Below are 25,704 nucleotides of genomic sequence, written 5' to 3' on the forward strand. Positions count from 1 at the left end.
TTCAAAACAACTGGAACAGTGGTAAACAAGCCTGGACGAGGACCCAAGTTTATTTTGCCACCACGCACAGTGAGGAGGATGGTAAGAGAAATCAAAAGATCTCCAAAGCTCACTGTTACAGAATTACAACAAATGGTAGCATCCTGGGGTCACAAAGTCTCCAAATCAACCATCAGGCGCTGTCTACACGCCAACAAGCTGTTTGGGGGGCATGCACGGAGAAAACCTTTCCTCACTCACAATCATAAACGCAAGCGTCTGGAGTTCGCCAAGCGGTATTGGGGCTTCAACTGGGACCGTGTGCTTTGGTCAGATGAGACCAAGATTGAGCTTTTTGGCAACAAACACTCTAAGTGGGTCTGGCGTACCACGAAAGATGCGCATGCTGAAAAGCACCTCATACCCACTGTGAAGTATGGGGGTGGGTCAGTGATGCTGTGGGGCTGTTTCGCTTCCAAAGGCCCTGGGAACCTTGTTAGGGTGCATGGCATCATGAATGCTTTGAAATACCAGGACATTTTAAATAAAAATCTGTTGCCCTCTGCCCGAAAGCTGAAGCTGGGTCGTCACTGGGTCTTTCAGCAAGACAATGACCCTAAACATATGGCCAAATCTACACAGAAATGGTTCACCATACACAAAATCAAGCTCCTCCCATGGCCATCTCAGTCCCCTGACCTCAACCCCATTGAGAACCTGTGGGGTGAGCTGAAGAGGAGAGTACAGAGGAGAGGACCCAGGTCTCTGGATGATTTAGAGAGATTCTGCAAAGAGGAATGGCTGAAGATTCCTCTTTCTGTCTTTTCCCATCTTGTGAAACATTATAGGAGAAGATTAGGTGCTGTTTTGTTGGCAAAAGGGGGTTGTACAAAATATTAACACCAGGGGTGCTAATAATTGTGACACACATTATTTGATGTCAAATAATTATTTCTTTATGTGGGATTTTTTCCCCACTGAATAAATGCACTTGTATTGAAGGTTGGATTTTTCTCTTTTTTTCCATTAAGGTCCCATATTATTTAGAAAAAAAATAAAATAATTGGAAGCTAAAAAACACATCTCAACCAGGGGTGCCAATAATTATGGAGGGCACTGTATGTGACTAGTACAACTCCATCTCTCTAGTACTATAATATGTGACTAGTACGACTCTCCATCTCTCTAGTAATATAATGTGTGATTAGCAACTGTAATCATATTAGAAGGGAGTTTTTCCTCACCCCATTGGCCACGTCATACACGCACGCACGCACGCACACACACACACATACAGTACACACACACACACAGTGTGTGTGTGTGTGTGTGTGTGTGTGTGTGTGCGTGTATGTGTGTGTTGGGTCTAAAGCCTAAAGAGGAAGAGAGACTGTGTGAATGACAGAATCAAAGTTGTTGGCATGAAGTCTCCAGTGGTGATGAACTCACTGATAGTGTGGGTCACTCTGCAGAGCAGTCAGCGGCTCAGCAGCAGATTTATCCTTTATGATGGCCTTCAGGTCCAGCTGTGTGAGACGTGAGGAGTGTGATGTCAGGGCAGAGGCCAGATAGGAGCAGCTCTTCTCTGACAGAAGGCAGCGTTGCAGCCTGGAAGAGACATCAGGATACAGTTAGACAACCTCAACACTACACACACACCTGGACAGTACTGCAGCCTGGGAGAGACATCAGGATACAGTTAGACAACCTCAACACTACACACACACCTGGACAGTACTGCAGCCTGGGAAATAAATCATGTTAGAGTTACAGACAACCTACACATCAACACAAGACACACACCTCAACAATAGCCAAACACACCATAAGACACATACACACACACACACACACACACACACACACACACACGTCATGCACACATACAGGACACACGCGAGCAGCAAACCGAATGGTGTGTGTGTGTGTGTGTGTGTGTGTGTGTGTGTGTGTGTGTGTGTGTGTGTGTGTGCGTGTGTGCGTGTGTGTGGCACCTCTTTTGAGTGTGTGTATGTGGAGAGGGCACACACACACACACACACTGAAGTGGTGCTTACTGTAGTTTCTCAAGTCGGCAGTTTGGATGACAAACAGCAGAACATAAAAGCTCAACTGTTGAGTCCTGCAGGCCCCCCTCTGTCAGCTGCAGTTGTGTGAGACGTGATGAGTGTGATGCCAGGGCAGAGGTCAGATAGGACACGCTCTTATATGACAGGCGACAGTTAAACAGCCTGCAAGAGACATTAGGATACAGTTAGACAACCTCAACACTACACACACACCTGGACAGTACTGCAGCCTGGGAGAGACATCAGGATACAGTTAGACAACCTCAACACTACACACACACCTGGACAGTACTGCAGCCTGGGAGAGACACCACGTTACAGTTAGACAACCTGCACATCAACACGAGACACACACCTGTAACAGGAATACGTTCACACAAACACGTACACGCGTACACAGGCACGCAGGCCCGCCGACAGGGGGGGTAAAAAGGGCTTTTTGTCCCGGCCCTGGGATAGGGGGGCCCAGAACTGAGCGTTCCAAGTGCGTTTTCCAGCGCGCGAGGCTGCAGTATGTCCAAAGAGTCTTGCGTCGTTGAACAGGGAAAGGAAAGGGGTATTTCGTTTTGTAATCCGATGATCTTTGCCGTGCCGTTCTGTGAAGGACAAGTGAGAAAGGGGTTGCACGTAGATCCGTAGGCCTACCACGCGTAACTGTACCGGCTGTCCACTCTCTTGGGGACAGACCATCAGGCCTCAACCGAATCTCCTTCGACTCCAGGGAGGTTCCTTTGATTTCGGTACTAGAAAAAGGTTAACGATCGTCCATACAAACGTTATCCTATAGCGTGTTGGGTTCCTCGTGTGTCCTGACTTACTGCTCTCCTAGCAGTGTTCGCAAAAGTCACTCGAAATATTGCAACCGAATGCAATACAAACGAAAACCGGTTGAAGGAAGAAATATATCGACCGTAGTGTTAACCTGGCCGAGATAACTTACAGTTTCAATAATTTCTAGAGTAGACGTCTCCAAGGAGACTCGTCGTCCCGAGATGTTGTCTTCACCTCTGGATAGAGGGAGTCGGGCCAAGATTCATACCTTGACCTGGGTTTTATAGGTACAGGGGCGGGGCTGAGCCACGTATGTAATCTGATGCCAGATACAGTATAGAAAGAAAATGGCTTCCTTCTGTATTTTACAAAATGGCGGGCATTCGTAAAATGAGGGGAAATGACTTAACTTAGGTGTAAAAGTCCCTACACTGCCTAGGCAGATAGAGAGTCATCATCATCACACACACACACACACACACACACACACACACACACACACACACACACACACACACACACACACACACACACACACACACACACACACACACACACACACACACACACACACACACACAAGTGTGACTTACTGTAGTGTCTCCAGTCTGCAGTCTTGCTGACTAAGAGTAGAACATAACCGCTCCACCTCCTCCTCTTCCCCCAGCCATCCCCCAGAGAGTGTAGATGTGTGTGAGGTCAGAGCAGAGACCAGATAGCAGCAGATCTCCTCTGTCAGTTTACATCCCTCCAGCCTGGGAGACAGAAAGCAGCATGATACTGAATATGCATAGATGTGGAACACACACACAGGACTGAGAACATGAGCACGCACGCACACACACACGCACCAGGGGTTCCCAGGCTTTACCATAACAAGGCCCCAATATACCGGTAGATTCCAGCCAAGGCCCCCCTTACATGGGCCGTGCCACAATATTGTTTTCTGTGCACCCGTTCTCACAATCATAGAAGATGTCTGTGTGTCAGTGCCCCATTCAGATCACTGAAATACTGTACATACTGGTATTACATATGTGAACTCCCATTGGGATATATAAAAAACAATAATAGTATTAATATTTTTTGTTTATTTTGGTGTATATTAATTATTTCATTATTTATTTTGTTTTGCATTACTTTTTTTTCAACTTGCCCCAGACCCCCACTTTTAAGACCACAGATCTAAATTAATATAGATGAATTCCATGATTGAAGAGAGATTGACCTAGATTGATTGATCTCTATTGGAAATCGCGTTGGATAAAATCGTCTGCCAAATGAAATGTAATGTAACTGAGTAAAATGACTTCAATATGATCCTGTAGTCCAGCCTGAATAGTTTTAGGTAATTAATAAACAACAATCTCCTTGATGGTTGCAATAACATTGTGAAACATGTTTGTAAAACACTCTATAATCACCATTGATTTAAGTAGCAAAATGCACACAATATCAGTGTGTGTCCTGTATTTCCCTCCTTGATGAAGTTCTGCCCATTTGATACATTATAACTCTTCTCAAATTTCCAAGAGGATAGCAGGGTTGTGTAGAGCATACACATGTATATGCATCTACCTCAACTCCCAGGGCTTGCAGTCTGGATGGCACCCAGCTGAAGATGACACATGCAGTGATGACCCCTGGCCTCGGCCCTTCAGCGTCAGTTGTGCGAGACGTGAGGAGTGTGAGGTCAGGACAGAAACCAGACAGGAAAGGCTCTTCCCTGACAGCTTGTCATCCAGCCTGGGAAAGACATCAGGTTATAGTTAGTCAACTTATGTGTACTGTATTTGTAGAAAAGGACTGGAATAGTGAAACAAAGATAGGAAGAAACATGACAGTCAGGCGCGCGCGCACACACACACACACACACACACACACGCACACACGCACGCACGCACGCACGCACGCACGCACGCACGCACGCACGCACGCACGCACGCACGCACGCACACACACACACACACACACACACACACACACTCACTGTGCTGAGGTGGATGATGTGAACACATCAGTCAGCTTTTGAAGGACATCATCTGGGCTGAGGAGTTCAGTCTGGTCCATCTCAGGTGTCTTTACGTACGTCTGCAGGTCAAACCCATTCAGATACTCTTCTGAAGTCTTAAACCTAAAGTGTCTAGTCTTCCACTGTCCTGGTAAGAGCATCTCTACAGACAGAGTTCCTGAGGTCCTGTCAATGTGCTCCACTACAGCATGCTGATTCAGCTCATTCAGACAGTAAAACAGGTTGATCTGTCTGTCTGACCCACTCTGATATCTGTTACTGCCTCTATTACAATAATCCCTGATGCTGCTTTTGACTAATTGCACTGTTGGCGCTGAGCTCTGTGATTGGCTAGCGTTCTGTGGCATTAGGTGTCTTAAGAGGTTCTGATTGGACTCCAGAGAGAGGCCCAGAAGGAAGCGGAGGAAAAGGTCGAGGTGTCCATTCCTACTCTGTAAAGCCAGATCCACTGCAGTCTTGTGTAGGTCTTGAAGTGTTGTTGCTCTGAATAGAGCAGAGAGCTGAGAGGATTGCTGTTGGTCAGACATGTTTCTCTCGCTGTTGGTGAAACAGAGGAACACATATAATGCTGCAAGGAACTCCTGAATGCTGAGATGCACAAAGCTGAACACACTCCCCTGGTACAATCCAGCCTCCTCTTTGAAGATCTGAGTGCACACTCCTGAGTACACCGATGCTTCTGTGACATCAATGCCACATTCTCTCAGGTCTTCATCATAGAAGATCAGATTTCCCTTCTCCAGTTGCTGGAAAGCCAGTCTCCCCAGCTTGAAAACCATCTCTTCATCTCTTCCTTCAAGCTCTGTGTACTTGGTGTTTTTATTTGTAACCTGAATGATCAGGAAGTGTGTGTACATCTGCGTGAGAGTCCTTGGCATTTCTACACTCCCTGATCCATCTGATGTTTTCTCGACTACCGTAGCTGAAATCCAGCTGAAGACTGGAATGTGGCACATGATGTAGAGGCTCCTGCATGACTTCAGGTGACCAATGACTCTACTGGCTAGGATCTCATCACTGAGTTTCTTCCTGAAGTACTCTTCCTTCTGTGGGTCGTTAAACCCCCTTATTTCTGTAACCTGGCTCACACACTTAGGAGGGATCAGACCAGCTGCTGCTGGTCGGGTGGTGATCCAGAGGAGAGCAGATGGAAGCAGATTCCCCTTGATGAGATTTGTTAGCAGCACGTCAACTGGGACTGACTCTGACACATCACGGCACTTTGGATTTGAGGAGAAGTTAAGTGGAAGTCGACATTCATCCAGACCATCAAAGATGAACATGGGCTTTTGCTCTGAACTGGTGAAGACTCTTGGATCCTTTACTTCTGAGAAAAAGTGCTTGATAAGATCCACCAGACTGATGGTTTTGTCCTTCATCAGGTTCAACTCTCGAAAAGGAAGTGGAAATATGAAGTCGACATCCTGATTGGATGTTCCTTCAGCCCAGTCCAGAATGAGCTTCTGCACAGAGACTGTTTTTCCAATGCCTGCTACTCCCTTTGTCAGCACAATTCCCATAGGTTTGACTTCTTTAGATGATGGCTTGACGTGTGCAGATGAGGGTTTGACTTGTTTAGATAATCGTTCAAAGACGTCACTGCATTTGATTGGCTTGTCTTGGACTGCTTTTCTCCAGGATGCTCTCTCTATCTGTCTGACCTCATGTTCTTCATTGACCTCTCCTCTTCCCCCCTGTGTGATGTAGAGGTCTGTGTAGATCTCTCTGAGCAGTGTGGGGTTTCCCTGATGCGTGAGTCCCTCCATCAGACACTGAGACTTCTTCAGCAGACGAGATTTGTGGACCTGTTTAATTCCTAACGGATCACAATGGAAGCTGTGTATGACAAACACAAACACAAACACACACACACACACACACACACACACACACACACACACACACACACACACACACACACACACACACACACACACACACACACACACACACACACACACACACATAGAACACATCAGTACACATTTGTGGCAAAACACATGTTGATGTTATTTATTAGTTGAACGAGGTCAACAGTCCTGTGGAAAGCAAAATGTGAACCGGATTCCGACCAACACAGCGGCGTATAGAGTTGCTGCACACGACTAAAACACAAAAGGCACACTGATCTGCAATAAAATCCAGGTTGCTCGGCTGACAAAGTGCAAAGGAGTAGAGTGGAATTTCATGATCATCATGACACATTTGTGTCAAAACACATTTTGCTGTTAATAACTCAAATGAAAGAGCCATGTTAAGTTGTAACCCATCCAAAAAGCATATTTCCAACCGCCCAACAGAGATGTCCGGCAAAAAAGACATGTAATTTGTCCGTGGTTAAAATCCAATGCTGCATGTATTTGATACACACCTCTGACCAGCAGGAACATCTCCTGCTCTAAAGTACTGAGGGGGATCCATGGACCTGTCACTCTTCTTGAACACGCAGCTCGGCACTGGAGAGGATGACCTTTTACGTTTCGTGGGACTGGAACACCACACACACACACACACGGCTAGCCACACGCACGCACGCACGCACGCACACCAGTAATTGTTCAAACTATGACATCAGAGCTGGGGAGCATGATGTACTGCATGGGTCTCTCTCTCTCTCTCTCTCTCTCTCTCTCTGATATTGTCCAAAATATGACATCAAAACTATAAAGTGGATTCCAAGTTAACTGATCATCAGAACACGTCTGGCAGGGCACATTTTTGTTTGGCTGCATGAAACTGAAAGCTTCTTGTTGCCAATTACTAGTGGACAAATGATGCGTGAGTAATTTGTGCATATTGGATGGGGTTAAAAGCCAATGCAGCTTGTATTTGATACGCACCTCTGACCAGCAGGAACATCTCCTCTGAAGTTCTGAGGGAGACCCATGGACAAGTCACTCTTCATGGACACACAGCTCGACACTGGAGAGGATGGTCTCTTATGCTGCATGGGACTGGAACACACACACACGCACACACATTTCATTGGCAGTTCGGCAGGCTGTTAGGAAAAATATAGCAAGACAAAGTCAAGTCTAGTAGCTTTTATTTGTCCCAGTTTGGGCAATTGTTTTGCAGCGGTAGTAGCACACAGACGTACACACTTCCAAAATACATTTTAAAAACTCACAATAAGGGATAAGGGATTAAAATAATAAATAGTGCATGATTAAATACATTGGATTGCACAGAGTAAGATTTAAAAAGATAAAAGTTCTATGGAGAAGTGAGGTGCACAGTATAAAAGACCTGCCTAAATATAAATACATAAATAAATACACACCTGACCTATGGCTACCTGCACTCCTTAGTGGAATTAAGTAGCTGGATGGCGGAGGGTAAAAGAGTTCTTGTATCTGTTTGCCCGTGCTGGTAGATATTTAAAACGGGAACCAGAGGGTAAAAGCTGAAATTCACTGTGCAGAGGATGGGTGTATTGTCCAAATAGCTTCAGCCTTCCTGGTTACCTATTCTTCATGTAAAACAGTCAAGGTGTTTTGTTGCACACCAGTTATCTTACTGCTTACATTAATAATCTAAGCTATGGCATTTTTGTTTTTCAAATTGAGAAGGGAATACCAGCAGATGGCAGAAAAGTTGAGTATGGATTATATGAATGATTTACAAAGCATAGTCATTAGGGACTTGTCAACTTGAAACCTCGCCAGCTTCCTGAGACAATATAAATGTTGCTGCCCTTTCTTGCACAACATGTCTGTGTTACTGTTAAAAGACAATTTGAATAGCTTAATAATTTGAATAACTTAAGAAAGCCAAAATGAAGAAATAATAAGCTGCTTAACTATTCCAGTGGAATCGGTTTCTTTTTTACAATGTTTATGTATTATGCTTTCTGTAGTACTTGAATGGATTTAGGAATGCACCAACTTCATCGAGTTGTGAAACTGGGTGCAAAAAGTGTCACGGCCCATGTTGGGGGTGAGGGGGGGGGGGGGGGGGTTGGCTGGAATCTACTGGTATATAGGGGACCATGTCATGGTAAAGTTTGGGAACCCCTGCGGTTAGAGTCCCTGCCGGGCGTCTGGTAAGATTTTGGAGGCCCTGAGCATAACTGGTCAGGAGGGCCCCCCTCATAATTAAATATATATCTATCTATCTATATCTATATATATATAATAGTGATATCATAATAATAACATTAATTTTTTGAAAGTAATTGTTCAAACCATGACATCAGAGCTGGGAGCACTGCATGGGCCTAGATCTCTCTCTCTCTCTCTCTCTCTCTCTCTCTCTCTCTCTCTCTCTCTCTCTCTGATATTGTCCAAAATATGACATCAAAACTATAAAGTGGATTCCATGTTAACTGAACACCCTATTGTTCCTACATTTTATATCCTACCAAAAATCCATAAAAGGTTGGAATGTCCACCTGGTAGGCCTATTGTGGCCAATATAGGATCTGTGACCTCAAATCTGTCCACCTTTGTTGACCATTTTATTAGGCCATTAGCTGAGGGATTACCCTCGTTTACAAAAGACACGGGCCATGTTATCAACATTGTGGAATCAGTAACTCTTGGGGAAGAAGAAGTGTTTCTGGCCTCTTTTGATATAAATGCCATGTATACTGTTATACCCCATGATGGCGGGTTAATTGCATTAGACCATTACTTAAATGACCCTTCAATGTACCCCTCAAAAGAGTCCATTCTTACTCTTACCAAACTGATTTTGGAATATAATTATTGGATATTTCAGGATACATTTTACAAACAAAAACGGGGAGTCCCTATGGGAAGTGCATTCTCGCCTTCATTTGCAAACTTATATATGGGTTTGTTTGAAGAACATTATATTTATTCAAACCACAGTTTTAGAAATAACCTAATATTATGGAAACGCTATTTGGATGATGTGCTATGTATATTTAAGGGTTCGCTAGTGGAGTTACAAATGTTTTTCACATATCTGAATACATGTTGTGAATATTTATCCTTCACAATGGAATATGATAAAAACAAAATTAGTTTCTTGGACTTATGGATCATTCGCAATGGGGCTCACCTATATACTGATCTATACCGTAAACCTACGGCACGCAATACTCTACTTCGGGCTGACTCTGAGCATCCACGTCATCTAAAGGAAAGTCTCCCATTTAGTCAATTATGTAGAGTGAAGCGTATTTGTAAAACACCTGAAGACTTTAGGAGAAACAGCGACGAAATGATCACCAATTTTTCAAGAAGGGGTTACCATAAAAAGGTTTTGAACAATGCCATAGAAAAAGTAGAAACCATCCCAAGGTCCAATTTACTTTCAACAAAAAATAAAGTTAAATCAAATAAAAGGATAATATTCTCAACTGAATACCACAGGCAATCAGTGACTTTACGCAGCATCATAAATAAACACTGGCATATTTTAAAATCAGATACCCAACTCAAAAGCACATTCCAAGAACATCCTCTCATAGTGTACAAACGAGGTAAAAACTTGAGAGATCAGTTGGTGCATTCCTACCTTCCTCCTAACACTTATAGTTCCCAACCGTTGTTAACTCCTATCCCAGATGGGAATAGACGATGTGGATCTTGTACCCAATGTAATTACACCTATAAATGCAGCAAATTTAAACATCCACACACAGGAAAAGATATCCAAATTAAAGGAAAAATTTCATGCAACACCACATCTGTAATTTATTTACTTACTTGCCCTTGTGGTAAATCATATGTGGGCAAAACATCTAGAGCTCTAAAAACCAGGATTGCAGAGCACAGAAGTACCATTAGATGTAAGAATTTAAATTATCCTGTAGCAGCTCATTTTGTGGAGTTTAATCACCCCATTTCTTCATTAAAATACATTGGAATCGAGAGGGTGACCTTGCCCCCTAGGGGGGGGGACCTAGACCTGTTATTATCAAGAAGGGAACATTTTTGGATTCACCATCTTAAAACTCTAGCACCTCACGGTTTGAATGTGGACTTTGATTTAAAGTGTTTTCTGTGATTTAAACTGTGGATCTATTATGATTAACTGATAATATTATTAATGATGATCCATTTGGACTGATGTGTAATATTGTCTTTTGATCTTTTTCTTTTTTTCTTTCTCTTTGCTTTCTACAGTTTTTTTGTAAACAAAATAACAGAATGTAGTACTAAGGATGTGGACCATGAGTGAAACCACTTATGTTGATTGTTGATTGTGATTGTGATGTCCAATCCTTCATTGTAAGCAATTGAACACTAATTGACACCTGTCTGTAACCTAATTATGTGTCAGGTGGGAGCAATTGAGCTTCCCCTTTAAAAAGGCAAGGTACTACCTGTTATTTCACACGTGACCTGAAGAAGGCCGGCAGGCCGAAACGTTGTCACATTAAAAAACTGTTTATTTAACTTGTGAGTGTGCGGCACCTCTCTCCTTCTACAACTGATCATCAGAACACATGTGTGGCAGGGAACATTTTGGTTTGGCTGCATGAAACTGAAAGCTTCTTGTTGCCAATTAGTAGTGGACAGATGATGAGTAATTTGTACATAGTGGATGGGGTTAGAAGGCGGTAGAACACTTGATACTCACCTCTGACCAGCAGGATCATCTCCTCTGAATTGTTGAAAGGGGTGATCCATGGACCAGTCACTCTTCATGGACACACAGCTTGGCACAGGAGAGGATGGTCTCTTATGCTGCATGGAACTGGAACACACACACATTTCATTACACTTAGCTGATGTTTTTATCCAAAGCGACTTACGGTTATTTTAAGCACAGGGTATTGGTTACAGCAATGGTTTTCAAAGTGGGGACCGGGGACTCCTCAGGGCCGCGTGGGGATGCCAGGGGGGGTGTTTGGGCAATTGTTTTGCAGAAGTAGTAGCACACACACGCACACACACTTCCACAATACATTTTTAAAAAACACATAATAAGCAAGGGATAAGGGATTAAAATAATAAATAGTGCAGGAATAAATACATTTGGATTGCACAGAGTACGAATTAAAAAGATAAAAGTGCTATAGTGAGGTGCACAGTATAAAAGACCTGCCTAAAACATAAATACATAAATTAAAAACACACCTGACCTATGGCTATCTGCACAGTAAAATATTACAGGGATTTCAGAGTAATTTACTGTGAAATCTCAGTTAATTACTCTGATTTTCTGGTACACTATGCTACTGTGATGGTCGCACGGCACACAGCAAATTACTCTAAAATCATTGTATCACTTGCTATTTCTCACCTAACTTGCACATCACAGTATTTTACTGTGATCTCCAAAGATTACCAGCATGCAAAAGTGATGAACTAGGAAACATCACAGTAAACTACTGTGTGGGCGGAGTATCTATAGAATTATTAGTGCATCGGGGCACAACTTACGTAAGTCATACACAGTTTGGGCTCTTCTTTACAATCACACCTTTTATTGACATTTTCAGCAAATTATTTAATTTTTAAAGTCATGTGTTAGACGTGTATACCCATCCTTAGGAGTCTACTTTTTCCCACTATCTGTCAAGTTACAGAAGAATGAGCTTATATATATTGGGAGATATACGTGACCATCTTCATGACGGTGGGAATATGGTCATTTTTCTTGTGTACCACTTTAAATAGTAAAACCCCTACAACAAACGCAGAATATAACAAGGAGTAATATTTTGAGGCAAACTTAAGATATTCCTTCTAGATAAATGGCTATCCATAAGTGCATTGCATGATGGGACACGATCTAAAGATAGCCAGTATGTCCTAAGCCCCTACCCCACAGGTTGTACTATTGACATGGGGAAGTGAGAAAAAACGAGATGACCAAGCATGGGAAGACATGTAGCAAACAGGAAGTTGATGACTAAATAGTTTGCTGTAAATGTCCATGAAGTGTGTAAAGGCTCAGATTGTGTTATGTGGCAGCCTTGGCCTAATGGTTAGGGAGGTGGACTTATGTTCAGTGAGTTGCAGGTTCATATCCCTCCTAACTCTACATTTCCCTAGGGACAGCAACCAATGTTGTATATTTGTATATCACTTTGAGTAAAGGCGTCAGCCTTCAATCCAACTGACATGCCTTCCCATTGAACTATGTAACAATATCTTACTGTGAACTCACAATGAGTTACTGGCTAATAATTGCATTCAATTCAGTAACATACTGTGATTTCGTCATATCACCGTTAACTACTGTGCTGTCAGAACAGGTGTTTCCTGGCTCCAGCCCATGATTGATTGAGTACACTATGTGGCAGCCTTGGCCTAATGGTTAGGGAAGTGGACTTAAGTTCAGAGTGTTGCAGGTTCAAATCCCTCCAGACCCTACAGTGCCCCAGCGACAGCATCCAATGTTGAGTATCGGTATGTCACTTTGGGTAGTGACATCATGGCTCCAGGCCATGATTGATTGTAATCATTAATTGTCAGGCCTAATTAGAAAAAGGTCTATGATAGGAAATGTTGCTAGTTATACTAAGTTGCAAGCAGTGTGCTACACATAGACTTTTTTAAAGTTGAGACCTGCTAATGCTTTTGTGTTGGATGTGCACGCCCAAACACCAGCATCCAATTTTTAATCAGAATATCGCCACCTAGTAAACAAAATTAGGCTATCTTGTAAAGTGCTTTTGCACAATTTAGAGTCAAATATCGTCGGCTTGCTACCAAAACCGCGAAGTCCGAATTTGGTCGAAATGAGATTTTTGCATAAACTTACTCCCCTACCACTTCTGCATCACCCTGCCTTTCCGCCAGAGTCATTGATCACTCACAACAGTAACCAGAGTCAAAAATCTGTATGTATAAAGTCACACTCTGCTATGAGAAAATGAATGACCAGGGACGTAGCTAAAGGGAGGACAAGGAGGGCATTTGCTTGTAGGCCTAGGGCCCTCCTGTAGGTGGTAGAGGTAGGGGCCCTATTATGACCTTGGCAGGTGGTATGGGGGCCCTATCTATTCATCCTGGGGCCCTGTGCACAATTGTTCTGCCAATGTGAATGACTTTGGTAGCTTGACTTAAGCTGGGCTTACACTGTGCGACTTTTGCCCCGATTTTGCCCCGATTTGGCACTCGCACGACTTTTTGAGAGTCGGGCCGATTTCTTGCTCAATCGCAGGTCAATCGTGAGTCTCGCATCGTGCAGTGTACATGGGGTAACGACAAGCGATTTCGCCTCACGATAGTGCAATCGCGGGGTCGCAAGAAAATCAAAACTGTTTGATATCCAGGTCGTGGCTCGTGCGTAAATCGCACAGTTAAAGCAGTGCTACGACCCAATTTGACACTTCACATGCACAAATGAATAGGGCCGTGCGATTTGCTGTTGAGCGCGAGCTCATCTCCACCTCAGGTGCGCATGTTCCCTCCTCTGCATACCGGGGAAACATGCCTGTCGTGTCGCGCAGTGGAAGCATTTGGCTCGCATCCGACTGTCGGCTCGTATAGTGTGAGGGCGTGAGTCGTGAGATGTGAACTTTTAAATAGTGAAATTCCATCGTGCAGTGTGAGCAGGAGCTTAATACCCAAGAGCGAAAATATCGCACAGTGTATGCCCAGCTTTAGCCATTTTTAATGCAAGCAACTCGACATGGACAAGAGGAAGCAGTTTATTTACATCTGTTTAGAGTTTTTTTTCTCTCTCTCTCTCAATGATCAAGATACTGAACACTCAACCCACTCTCCCTCCACTGTCAGCCTCTAGCCAGCAAGGCCACTGACAACCCCCCCCCTCATCCCCACCACCATATCTGCGACTGAACATTCCACCTGCACTACTTTATTTGTGACTGAACTTTCAACCTGCACTAACTCAAAACATGCACACGCACACGCACGCACACACACACACACACACACACACACACACACACACACACACACACACACACACACACACACACACACACACACACACACACTGCACTTTCTGCACTAAACCCAAACATACACACACTGACACACACACATACACACACACACACACACACACTGCACTTTCTGCACTAAACCCAAACATACACACACTGACACACACACATACACACACACACACACACACACACACACACACACACACACACACACACCGCACCTTCTACCTGCACTAAACACACACACACACACACACACACACACACACACACACACACACACACACACACACACACACACACACACACACACACACACACACACACACACACACACACATACTGCTGCTGGTGTACTTGACAGACCTTTTAATATTTATTTTTCTTCAAAATGCTACTATTACTATGTCAGAACGCTATGAAGGACTTTTTAGGAAAAGCACAACAAATACCTCTTAATGTATGTCCTCTACAAGTCTTCTGTTGTCCAGTCTTGCACTTTAAATGTCTGTATGAGCACTGTCTATGTCCATACTGTCTTACAGTTTTTTCTGATGGCTAAAGCTCAATTTTCATAACTTTGGCTGCTTTTGCAAAACTCTACACACAACTACAAGAACTTCACACCTATCTAGCAAAGCACTGTAGATGTGTTGCAAAATCAAACTAAGGTTGAAAAACGCTATACACTTTTGGAAAATGTGCATTTTTGTGTCAAATCATTCACACAAACTTTCTTATAATAAACACACACACACTGCACCTACACACATGCAGTATAAATGATACACACATTTAGCTTGTGTTGTTCTTTGCACAATGCAAATCAATTGTAGATCACACTTTTGTCATGAATACTTGTGGTATAAAAACACAGGGGATGAGACTTCAGTCATGGATGTTTATTTACGTTCCCGAGAGCAAACTAAAAATATGTTTTTGATATGTAATTCAAATATACCAGAAAACACAATGTAAGTCTAACAAAGGAAATTACTGAACATCCATATGCCTTGCTGGATCCGACAATAACATTTCCTTGACATCACATGCTATGTCTTCAAGTGCAAGACAGCGGAGAAAGTATCACCTTGTATCCAGTCCTGACATGCCGTCTGGTCAATATCAGTATGGACTCCTACAGTATTTTCAAAACCAATTGTTGATTACCTACACATATCAACATAGTTGTTTTATATGTTCTGAACCTTGTAGACCTGCTTCATGTGAATTTTGTTTCTTTCAACTAGCCGTGATATTGCAGAGATGCTCACATTATTTATATTTGCAAAGGTTCTGCCATGTTCTATTAGGCCTCGAACTTTCCTGCAGCCTTATTGATAGCCATCACCATATTCAGAATGTGGGTCTCCTGCTCAGGTGTGAACACACAGCTGTTCTCTGCCACCTGTTCTTAGAATTCTGGTAAATCTGTAAAGTAGCAATCCCATCACTTGTACATTACTGTATTTCACACATTACAGTCAGTATATACTATATTGTCTTTCATATACACTGTCTCTGTACATATTTGCTACACTGCGCTGTTGAGTATGAAATGACTCTACATACCCGTTCTCAGCGTGAAATGTTCCGCTTATGCTCTCTACAGTGTAGCGGCTCAGATTGGGTTGAACCATTTCACCAGCTTTCCGGTAGCTCATGCCATGGTTGATGACATGGTCAACGAATGTGTCATCTGTGATTACGTGTATATGCCTTTGTCTCCTTTCTCCCTTTCCTCACCCTCCTCTGATCCTCAATCTTCTGGTGTTTCTTTCTCCTTCCATTATTTTCTACACAGAAAGCTTACCTGTGACTTATTTATACAGTATGCCGGTTGCAAAGTGAAGAGATTATCTAAAGGTGTTTCCCCCTGTCACATGTTGTGTAATAATTAGTATTGTAGTGTACAAAATATCCACGAGTGTGTATATTTTTTCTAGGAGTGTGTTCATATTTTGCAAATTGTGTGCAAAGCAGTGAGTTGTGTTTACAGTTCTGCAAAGTGTGTTTTATAACATTACAAACTGAGTGCTAATCCATTTTTGTGTTATCAGTTTGGCTGATTTGGTTATAGGTTTGTGCATCTGTGTGAGGAGTTCAGCAAAAGCAGCCAAAGGTTACAAAAAATGTGCTTTAGCGAACAGAAAAAACTGTAAGTCCATGTACAAGTACTGTCTATGTCTATACTGTCTATGTCCTTACCTAGATTAGTCTATGTCTGTATGGGAAAGCAAGAAATGTAATTTCAAATTTTTTGTATGACCAGTGCATGTAAAGAAATTGACAATAAAACATACTTGACTTGACTTGACTTGACTTGACTCAATGACCATGTGTCAAAGCTGCATCCTTAGACATCAGTGTCTGAGGTATTATTATTATCACACAATGGTTGTAGCCTTAAAATTAAGCTACACAAAACAATTGAGCAATAATTAACCTGTTGCTTTATTTGATGTGGTCAGATATAACCTCCCATGACAATCTTTTATTTCATTCATTTATCTAGTAGCTCATAATGTTAACGTCTGGCCTTTGGAAAAATGTCACTTGTGCATAACATTAATTTGCACCCAGCGGAATGTCAGATTTAGATCATTAAGGAATCCAGTAGTGGTTCTAAACCATGTTCTGAATGCCACGGTCATGGCGTTGAAGTGGGCGGGGCTCCGTTCTATGACCAGGTTACCTCTGTCATGGGCAAGGTTGGGGCAGTTCTATGAGCATGGAGAAGAGCAAAAGTTAACCAAAGATGATAAACAAGGAGGAGACAGTTTGCGAGGAGGTACAAGGACCAAAGAAGTGCCTCACCTGTTCATCCTCCTCCATGACTGATGGACCCTCAACATGAGATTGGACGCCACTGCAATGCTTTCTCTGTGAGGCAATGCAAGCTGAATCTGTCCTGGCATTAGCAATGAGTGTAATACCATGTAGCAATGCTACACGGATCCATTGACTTTCACTAGCTTAACAACATACTCCCTCTTTTAACTTGTCTTAAAGCAAGACAACGCTTAACATGAAAAAAGACACTTTACCACCTTTATAAACCCCAGCCAATGATTTTAACTGTATTAAGCCCCAAAATAGTGGCATAGCCCTTTAAGACAAATATTAAAGCTCAACTAGAATTTCAAGACAATGTCAAATGGATTTATTACATGGGTATTGTGAGTGAAAATTGGTACTTTGGGTCTGAAGAGTTCAACCGTGTTAAGTAATTACACTTTTCTCGAGCTGTTAGTCACAAAGCACAATCCTCTACCTGTTTCCCCCCCGCATAAAATATTGGTGTGCACCCAGCTTTTACTGCTGTGCAGTAGGATATAATTGGCATTAAACAATAAATAAACAAACAGGAACTTGTATTCAGATTAACTTGCCCTCTTGGTGGTTCGTATTCAGTGCTTTACAGCATTTGTTTATGGAAAAATGTAAACAACAACAAAAAAATATATATATATTTTTTGAAAAATCGTTAAAGGGGGGGGGGGGGCAAATACTAATGTAGGGGGGGGCTAAAGGTTTTCTCCGTGCTTATCTTCTTCACTATCTTGCGCGTCGCTTGAAAGGACTTAAGTGATTTGAAGGACTGGGGTGAAATTCACCGGTGCATCTCAGTTTGGCTTTGAAAATTGACTGTTGAAGATGTGTTAACTGAACCCATTAGTTAGGCAAGACATAAGTGCATAGGTATATTATTTTTCAACATCTGAGATGATCCAGTGACGCTTCTACAGTGTTAGGGAGCCAGCTAGGGAACCAAATCCACAACACTCAATTCAGCACAGCGTATTATGACAAAGTGCATACCAGCGCGGCAAAAGAAGGAATCTTTTCGCTATGCGCTGCCTCGGAATAGTACAAGAGCACTTTTGACCCTCTGCAGCAGGCAGCACAAAAAATAGAGAGGAGAAACTTTTTTCTTCGCGCTCTTCTTCACTGTCCAGTGGGTCGTGGGAAAGGACTGACATGAACTAGGTTAAACGTCACCGAGTATCTCAGACTGACTCTGGAAACGGACTGCTGAAGACGTGTTAACTGAACACATTCATTTGGTACGGTTCTAAATAAAAGCAATTAAATCTTCCACATCTGAGATGATCCGATGAGGCTTCTTTAAATTACATTAACCTAACAAGCCCTGTCTTGACCACATCTACATCCTTCAATTCAGTACCGTTTATTATGACAACAAGTAGGACACAGAAATCTACATTCCAGTGCCGTTTAGTAGCCTAATCGCAGTTGTAGTGATAAACTGCAAGAGGCACATGAGAGTTGATGGAGTTGATAAGCACAGGGCTCGACGGCCTCTCCGATCCACAGAGAGGTTTCGCCTAGGCCTACTGTTTCTTTGTATTCACTTTTCCTTCTTTCTTTAGACCTAGGCCTATAACTTGAGGGAAAACTGCTTCATCAAGACAGAAGACGTTTTCAACTGCTCAGATGCACTGACAATGAGTGAATACACATGTGTGAATTCTGAGCCTTCAAGTCTACAAACTCTGATGTTTTTCCCTCAACCTCGCATGCCCCTCCGCTACAAGCGTAGCCAGCACGTTGGCTGTGCAGGCAGACTGCTCACGGTTGCCTCCCCTCTCACCACATATCGGGCCATTTCAATCTTCATTTTAACACATTAAAACACCGATTTCAGACAAAATATTTTCAGAGATGATAGATAAGATGTTAAAGGGTTTATGAAACGAAAACAAACGGTCATTCCCATTAAAGCCTTGTTTTTTCTGATAGCATCGATGAGACTTTGAACCCAATCATCTTGGAGGAACTTGTGAAAATGGCAACTCAAAGTGTGAATTCTGGGAAATTTGATGTGACTAATGAGCTGAGCTGTGACATCAAAGAGGAGAGTCCCTGGTTTGCTAGTGTAGTGGGCGAGACCGTTACAGGAAGTAGTTCGACTACGCCAAACCCGGGGGTGGAGCCCCCGGAGGAAATTAATTAGGGGTAGTTACAGATACCCCGGACCAACACACAATGTACCCGCACAATAGATTACCAGGCAAACACAGGTTCGTGCACAATGGAGGCAGAGACAGTGGTGACAATTAATAATTCAAATCTTTATTATTCTTTGCGTTATAAAAATCTCTTTTTCTCACTCTTTGTAATAAAATATAAAAAGGTACTCACAATTCACAAAGTGCAGTGGGGTGGGTGTGCTGTCGCAATCACCCGCAGATCGATAAACACTTGCCCCAAAGTATGTTCACGTTCACAGTAAAGTGCGGAGGGATGGGTGTGCTGCCACCACACCCGCGGATCTGTAAACACCTGCCCCAAAGTATGTTCACGTTAACAGTAAAGCGCAGGGGTGGGTGTGCTGCCACCACACCCGCGGATCTGTAAACACTTGCCCCAAAGTATGTTCACGTTCACAATAAACAACACACCTGGTAGGCCTAAGGCCTTAGAACCCACACTCAGGTTGTCAGACTTTGCCACTAGGGGCTGGCACGGCTAACACAATAGGGCGAATGGCACACCTCAGGATTAACAAAAGAAAAAGTAAAGAAATAGTTCACAACAAACAGAAATAATCCACGGCAAACAGAAAACAACAAGAAATCACAGCAAACCATGCAAAATCCAGTAAACACATGCAGTAAAATATGAAATTAGATAATTGAATGAAATAATGAAAAAAAAGGAAATTAGGCACAGCAAACGAAAGAAAACGAAAATCAAAACATGAGGTAAACCAACCCCAGAGGCTCAGCTCAGTGCAATCCCCTAGGTATCCCCACACTCACTCGTCACTACCTACACACACACTCACACGCACCAACGCACGCACACGCACACACACTGTGGAATGGCTCACACACCAGCTCACACCGAGCCGAGCGCCCACACACACACACACACACACTGAACTAAAGCGCGCCAACGCACACACACACACGAATGTCCAATTTCCCGAGGCCGGAGCAGCAGCCGAGATACGGGTTCCCGGCGTCCAGAGGCACCACACAACCGGGGCTAAAAGTCGCCGCTCGTGCACCTAAACGCGTGGTGTGTCTGACCACGGCCACACGGATACAACCTGCGAGGGAGGAGGAGAGCGTTAGCCAAGCTAGCAGGACACCCACTATCACACGATTCTGCTGCCGAGAGGTTACCTTACCCGGAGATGAGGGTGCACCGATGCGCAATTCTCACAGTCGGAGTGCCAATACAGAGGTACACGGCCGAGGCGCCGGTAGCGACCACACGCTGAAACCATAATAATGGCCGTCGTTAGCAACCATGGTAAGAAAACAAACAGTCAGAGCTGGGTAAAGGCACAAGCTAACCCACTATAATACATACCGGCGTGCAGGAGACGGGAAAAGCGCAAGGTAACCGTTGGTATTGTCCACCGAAGTCCTTGCCAGTGGAGAAGCAAGAGATCACTCTAGCCAAGTAAGAGACGCCAAGTTGGAATCACAACCTATAGAACAGCAGACGCGAAGTTAGCCACTAGCCGCTGGCTAGCACATAAACAGCGACAAGAGATGGTCCACATACTCACGAGGACAAGAAATGGTCCACATCTCCTAGATCTGAACTGGACACCGCACTCCTCTCGACGGCGAGGGGAGAAGCAACCACAGCATTCGCCGGTGGCGGTGAAACGCGCAAAGGGGGACTTTGCAGGCTTACCGAATACTAGCCACTGGCAGTATTTATGAAGAGACTTCCCATAAGCCTCTACGAGCGGCGTGGTGACGTGTGCCGCAGCGTCAGACTTTCCCTTAAAGGAGCAGCGCTCCACTACAATCACCAACGGTTACCTTGCGCTTTTCCCGTCTCCTGCACGCCGGTATGTATTATAGTGGGTTAGCTTGTGCCTTTACCCAGCTCTGACTGTTTGTTTTCTTACCATGGTTGCTAACGACGAAAAGAAGTGCCCATTGTTTAGGGGAAATGGGGGCATAAGTATCGAGGCGTGGAAGGAGGAGGCGGAGGCATGTATGCGGGCGCGCCATTTTTCTGCTGCCGAGAGAGCCTATTTTCTTTACGATCACTTGGATGGCGAGGCACGGGATGAGATCCGCTATAGGCCGAGAGAAGAAAAAGAAAACCCAGAGAAAATTTTTGAAATTTTACAGGAGCTTTACGGTTGCCCACAGTCATACGTGGCCTTGCAGGAGGCGTTCTTTTCGAGAAAACAGCAAGAGGGAGAGACACTGCTAGAGTTTTCAATCGCATTAATGACCCTTATTGATAAGGTTAGACGAAATGCGCCTGAGGGAATTCTTAACGCTGACGTTCTTCTGCGTGATCAGTTTGTGGAGCATGTGAACGAGGGCGCCTTGCGTCGTCACTTGAAGAGTTTCATTCAGACCACGCCATGCGTTGGGAACGGGAGGGCGCCGCCGAACCGCAGCGGCCGCGTAGCTTTTCCTTGTCTTCACTCGATCGCTCCCTTGGGGTCCCTGGTACCTCTTGCGCCGTAAGCATGGATCCCCGTGGTGGGGGTGGTGGTGGGCGCCGACCAGATCTGATATGGAGAAGTTGCAGGCCGACATGGCGAAGCTCATGGAAATGGTGCAAAATCAACAGGCTCAGTTGCAGCATTTTTCTCGGGGTGCGGCCACACAGGGGGAGCCACGGAGGCGAGGTCGGTCTCCTCGGGAGGGACCCATCGTCTGCTGGCGCTGTCGTGCGACAGGCCATATTGCTGCGGATTGTGACGGAGAACGAGTGGTGGGGCCCCCACAAGCACCCTCCCGTAGAGGCTCCGGGTTTTCGGAGAATGGGCCCCTCCAACCGAACCAGCCCTCGGGAAACTGACGCCCACCGGACTGAGGAGTCACAGTCCGGGGGGGGCCTCTCTTGGCTCACGTAATGCCCTTGACCCTCCCAATGCCGCCGAGGCGTTACTTTCTAACTGTCCACATCTGCTCGTCCGGATGGGCGGGGTTCAGGTCCCCTGTCTCATTGACACTGGGTCTATGGTGTCCACCGTCACTGAAAGTTTCTTCGCTGCCAACTTCGAATCTTTGGGGCAGGAGCGTTTACGCTCATGTCACTGGCTGCAGCCCCGAGCGGCCAACAGCCTAGAGATTCCTTACTTGGGCTACTTGGAGCTGAATATTGAGCTTTGCGGGAAGAGTATGCCTGATTGCGGTGTTCTGGTCGTTTGCGACCCCCCAGGGGGCACGGCTTCCGTGGTCCCTGGGGTTCTTGGTATGAATGTTATCGGCAAGTGTTATAAGGAACTTTTTGGGCGGCACGGTCCCACGCTTTTTGATCTCCCATCAGTGTCAACTGCCCCTCGACCGGTGCTGAAAGCGCTGCAACACTGTCATCAGGCTGAAATCCGGCCCACCCCCGAGACCAGCGGCGTGGTGACGTGTGCCGCAGCGTCAGACTTTCCCTTAAAGGAGCAGCGCTCCACTACACTAGTATGGCGATCTGAGAAAACAACACACATTTGATGGACCCACATCTTGTAAAGGAACCAAAATTCTGATACAAACATCAGCATGTCGAAAAACCACACATCCAACCTCATGAGAAAAAAAACAGCAGCACAAATCTATTTCAGAGGCACTGATACATCTGCAGAAAGTGACATGTCTGACAGGCGAAGTGACGATTGTTGACATAGCCTGATTGTTGGTTATGTTTATGGTTACGGTTGCGCTTTGCCATGACCCAAAGATGACATGGTGTGTGTATTTGTTGACAAATGGGGGGCATTTTGATTCAATTGCGCGATATAGTGTGATTGAAATGCATGTAGGCTACATGCAAAAAATATAATCAACTAGAGAAAAAACGGAGGTATTAGGCTGTTGGAAAAATACCCTAGATAGCCTGAGTCCTCAGCATATTTTTAGCGTTTATCATTATTATTATTTTTTGTGCTCAAAGTCACAGGCGTTGCGTGTCCCTCAGCCTGACTCTGAGGACGAGGTGTGTCCAAACGTCAGCCACACGTGCACCACAATACTAAAAACAAACAATCAACGCTTCAAAGTAGGCCTACGCTATGTACATCTCCGTTTATTCGCTAAGCAGTAGCCCAGTCTGTGAGTTGGCTGTCCTCGACCGAGAGCACCACGCTGATGCGCGGATATCCTCCCAAAACCAATTTATTGACCAGTTGAATGGCAATCAACAAAAAGTGCATATTCCGAGAGCATTCGCATCGGTTTGGCATGTAATGTGCATTACCCTTTCCTGAAAACAACATACAAAGCAGATGGACAAGGTAAAACGAGTAGCCTAAAGCAAAGCAGTGCACTCACCTGTCTTCGTGCCCGAGCAGTTACAGGGGCAGTTTCAGTCTGCACGCCGGCGATGTCAATTGTTGGAACTGCTTGAGGCAATAGCATTCTCTTCAGTCCAACCATGCCCGCGATCTCCACATTTGTGGTGAAGCTTGCTTCAAAACCACGCATTGGATCCACAGAGCCCTAGCTTGTTTTAGCCTTCTCCTTGTCGGCCACAGTTCCATCATTCTTCACAGAAGGGAACTTGTGCAAAGATATTCCTTCTGTCAAGTAGCTATTTTTGCAGCTGGCACCGTTCGGCCCTCCAGCAACACACTGCTTGACACTGCGCTTTGTTTTGGTACTAGCCGCCATTGATCTGAACAAGGTGGAATGAGGTGAACTCTCCCCTTCTATGTCATGCATATCATTTGCATAAAATTTGCATGTCACGAAAAAAAGTAAACATAACACTTTTTGGGAACGTTTTAACATGACTTTTAGGACAAAATATCACCCAGACAATATCCCATTTTATTCACAAGGCTTAGAACTTTCAGAATCTGTCCTGGAAATGGTCAAATTCCTTTACTTTGTTTTCGTTTCATAAACCCTTTAAACAACAATAATTTAATTAAAAAACGATTTCAGTAAAACATTGCTTCTTCTTTTTATGAAAAGATACTTGAGTGTCTACATATTTTAGGCCATTTTATTGCCGATTATGACCAAAAATGCTGTTCAAATGTTGTGAAATGTCAAAGACAAGAACTTAATAGCATTCCTCAGGTCAATATTATATGGGAAAATGTGTTAATTTGTCTCTGTATGTAGTTTACTTCAAAAGTTATGACCCATTTTGTATCATTGTTTCAGTCTGTCGGGTTTCAGTCAGGTGCATTAAAGGGTCAAAAATGGAGACTGGGGGTCATTATTTTAGCTTAAGACCCGATATAATACTCACATTTACACTGCAAATGATAAAGGAAGAGCAGGTGGTGAAAAAAAGACAACAAAATTCAAAAGAATGAAAAGATAGTTGAGTGTCTACATATTTTGGGTCATTTTATTGCTGTTTCTGAGCAAATATGCAGTTTAAATGTTGTCAAAAATGAAAAACAACAACTTAAATTCATTCCTCAAGTCAATATTGTATGGGAAAATGTGTTAATTTGTCTCTGTATGTAGTTTACTTCAAAAGTTATGACCTATTCTCTGTCATTGCTTCAATCTGTTGGGTTCCTGTCAGGTGCATTAAATGGTTAAAAAGGAAGGCCATGGGACATTATTTCAGCTTGGCACCTGGCAGATTCTGGAAGTAGACACTCTAAAGATACAAAAAAATCAGGTGGCGTAAAAAAAGCCGGGGGGTGCGCGTGGACCCCCCTTTCCAACCCTACTATATGATAATCAGGCAAGCGCGGATGAGACAATTTTATTTGTCGATCTCAGAATTTTCAGTGTAGCTCACGAAGCTGAGTGAAACTCGTACCTAATGAATGCTAGGTTGTAATTCCAAGTTCCTAACTATCCTAATCTGCGAAGAGACTGTAATTGACTCTCGCCTCAAACCCCATGGTTTAAGAAACCATTCTCCTTCATCCAGTTTAGTGTCAGTCAACTGACACACGATTTGGCTGTTAGTTATGGCTGTCCTATCTGGCTACTTGTGCGATATGTTTCAAAAATGTTCCTCATAGTGGTGCGATGTAAATGCATAGTCTACATATAGTCTATGAGGTGCATGGGTTTGGAAATGTTTTTTTCTGA

General features: G+C 43.9%; 1 protein-coding gene across 1 annotated transcript; it reads right to left on the reverse strand.

Moving 5' to 3' along the window:
• Positions 1 to 2,369: 2,369 nt before the first annotated feature.
• Positions 2,370 to 7,801, reverse strand: LOC134442479 (protein NLRC3-like). Its single transcript, XM_063192630.1, has 5 exons — positions 7,692 to 7,801; positions 4,810 to 6,687; positions 4,398 to 4,565; positions 3,416 to 3,574; positions 2,370 to 2,403 (listed from the first exon to the last, which is right to left on the reverse strand). The coding sequence occupies exons 1-5, from the start codon at positions 7,799 to 7,801 to the stop codon at positions 2,370 to 2,372; spliced, it is 2,349 nt and encodes a 782-aa protein (XP_063048700.1).
• Positions 7,802 to 25,704: the final 17,903 nt, after the last annotated feature.

Source organism: Engraulis encrasicolus, unplaced genomic scaffold (assembly GCF_034702125.1).
Source record: "Engraulis encrasicolus isolate BLACKSEA-1 unplaced genomic scaffold, IST_EnEncr_1.0 scaffold_170_np1212, whole genome shotgun sequence".
NCBI lineage: Eukaryota > Metazoa > Chordata > Actinopteri > Clupeiformes > Engraulidae > Engraulis > Engraulis encrasicolus.

Excerpts from the sequence above, each read along its gene's own strand:
- LOC134442479 (XM_063192630.1), bottom strand. The coding sequence starts at position 7,801 with ATGCAGCATAAGAGACCATCCTCTCCAGTGTCGAGCTGTGTGTCCATG. Across the intron at positions 6,688-7,691 it reads GATGTTCCTGCTGGTCAGAG|CTTCCATTGTGATCCGTTAG; the intron begins GTGCGTATCAAA and ends TGTCATACACAG. Across the intron at positions 3,575-4,397 it reads TGCAAGCCCTGGGAGTTGAG|GCTGGAGGGATGTAAACTGA; the intron begins GTAGATGCATAT and ends TCTGTCTCCCAG.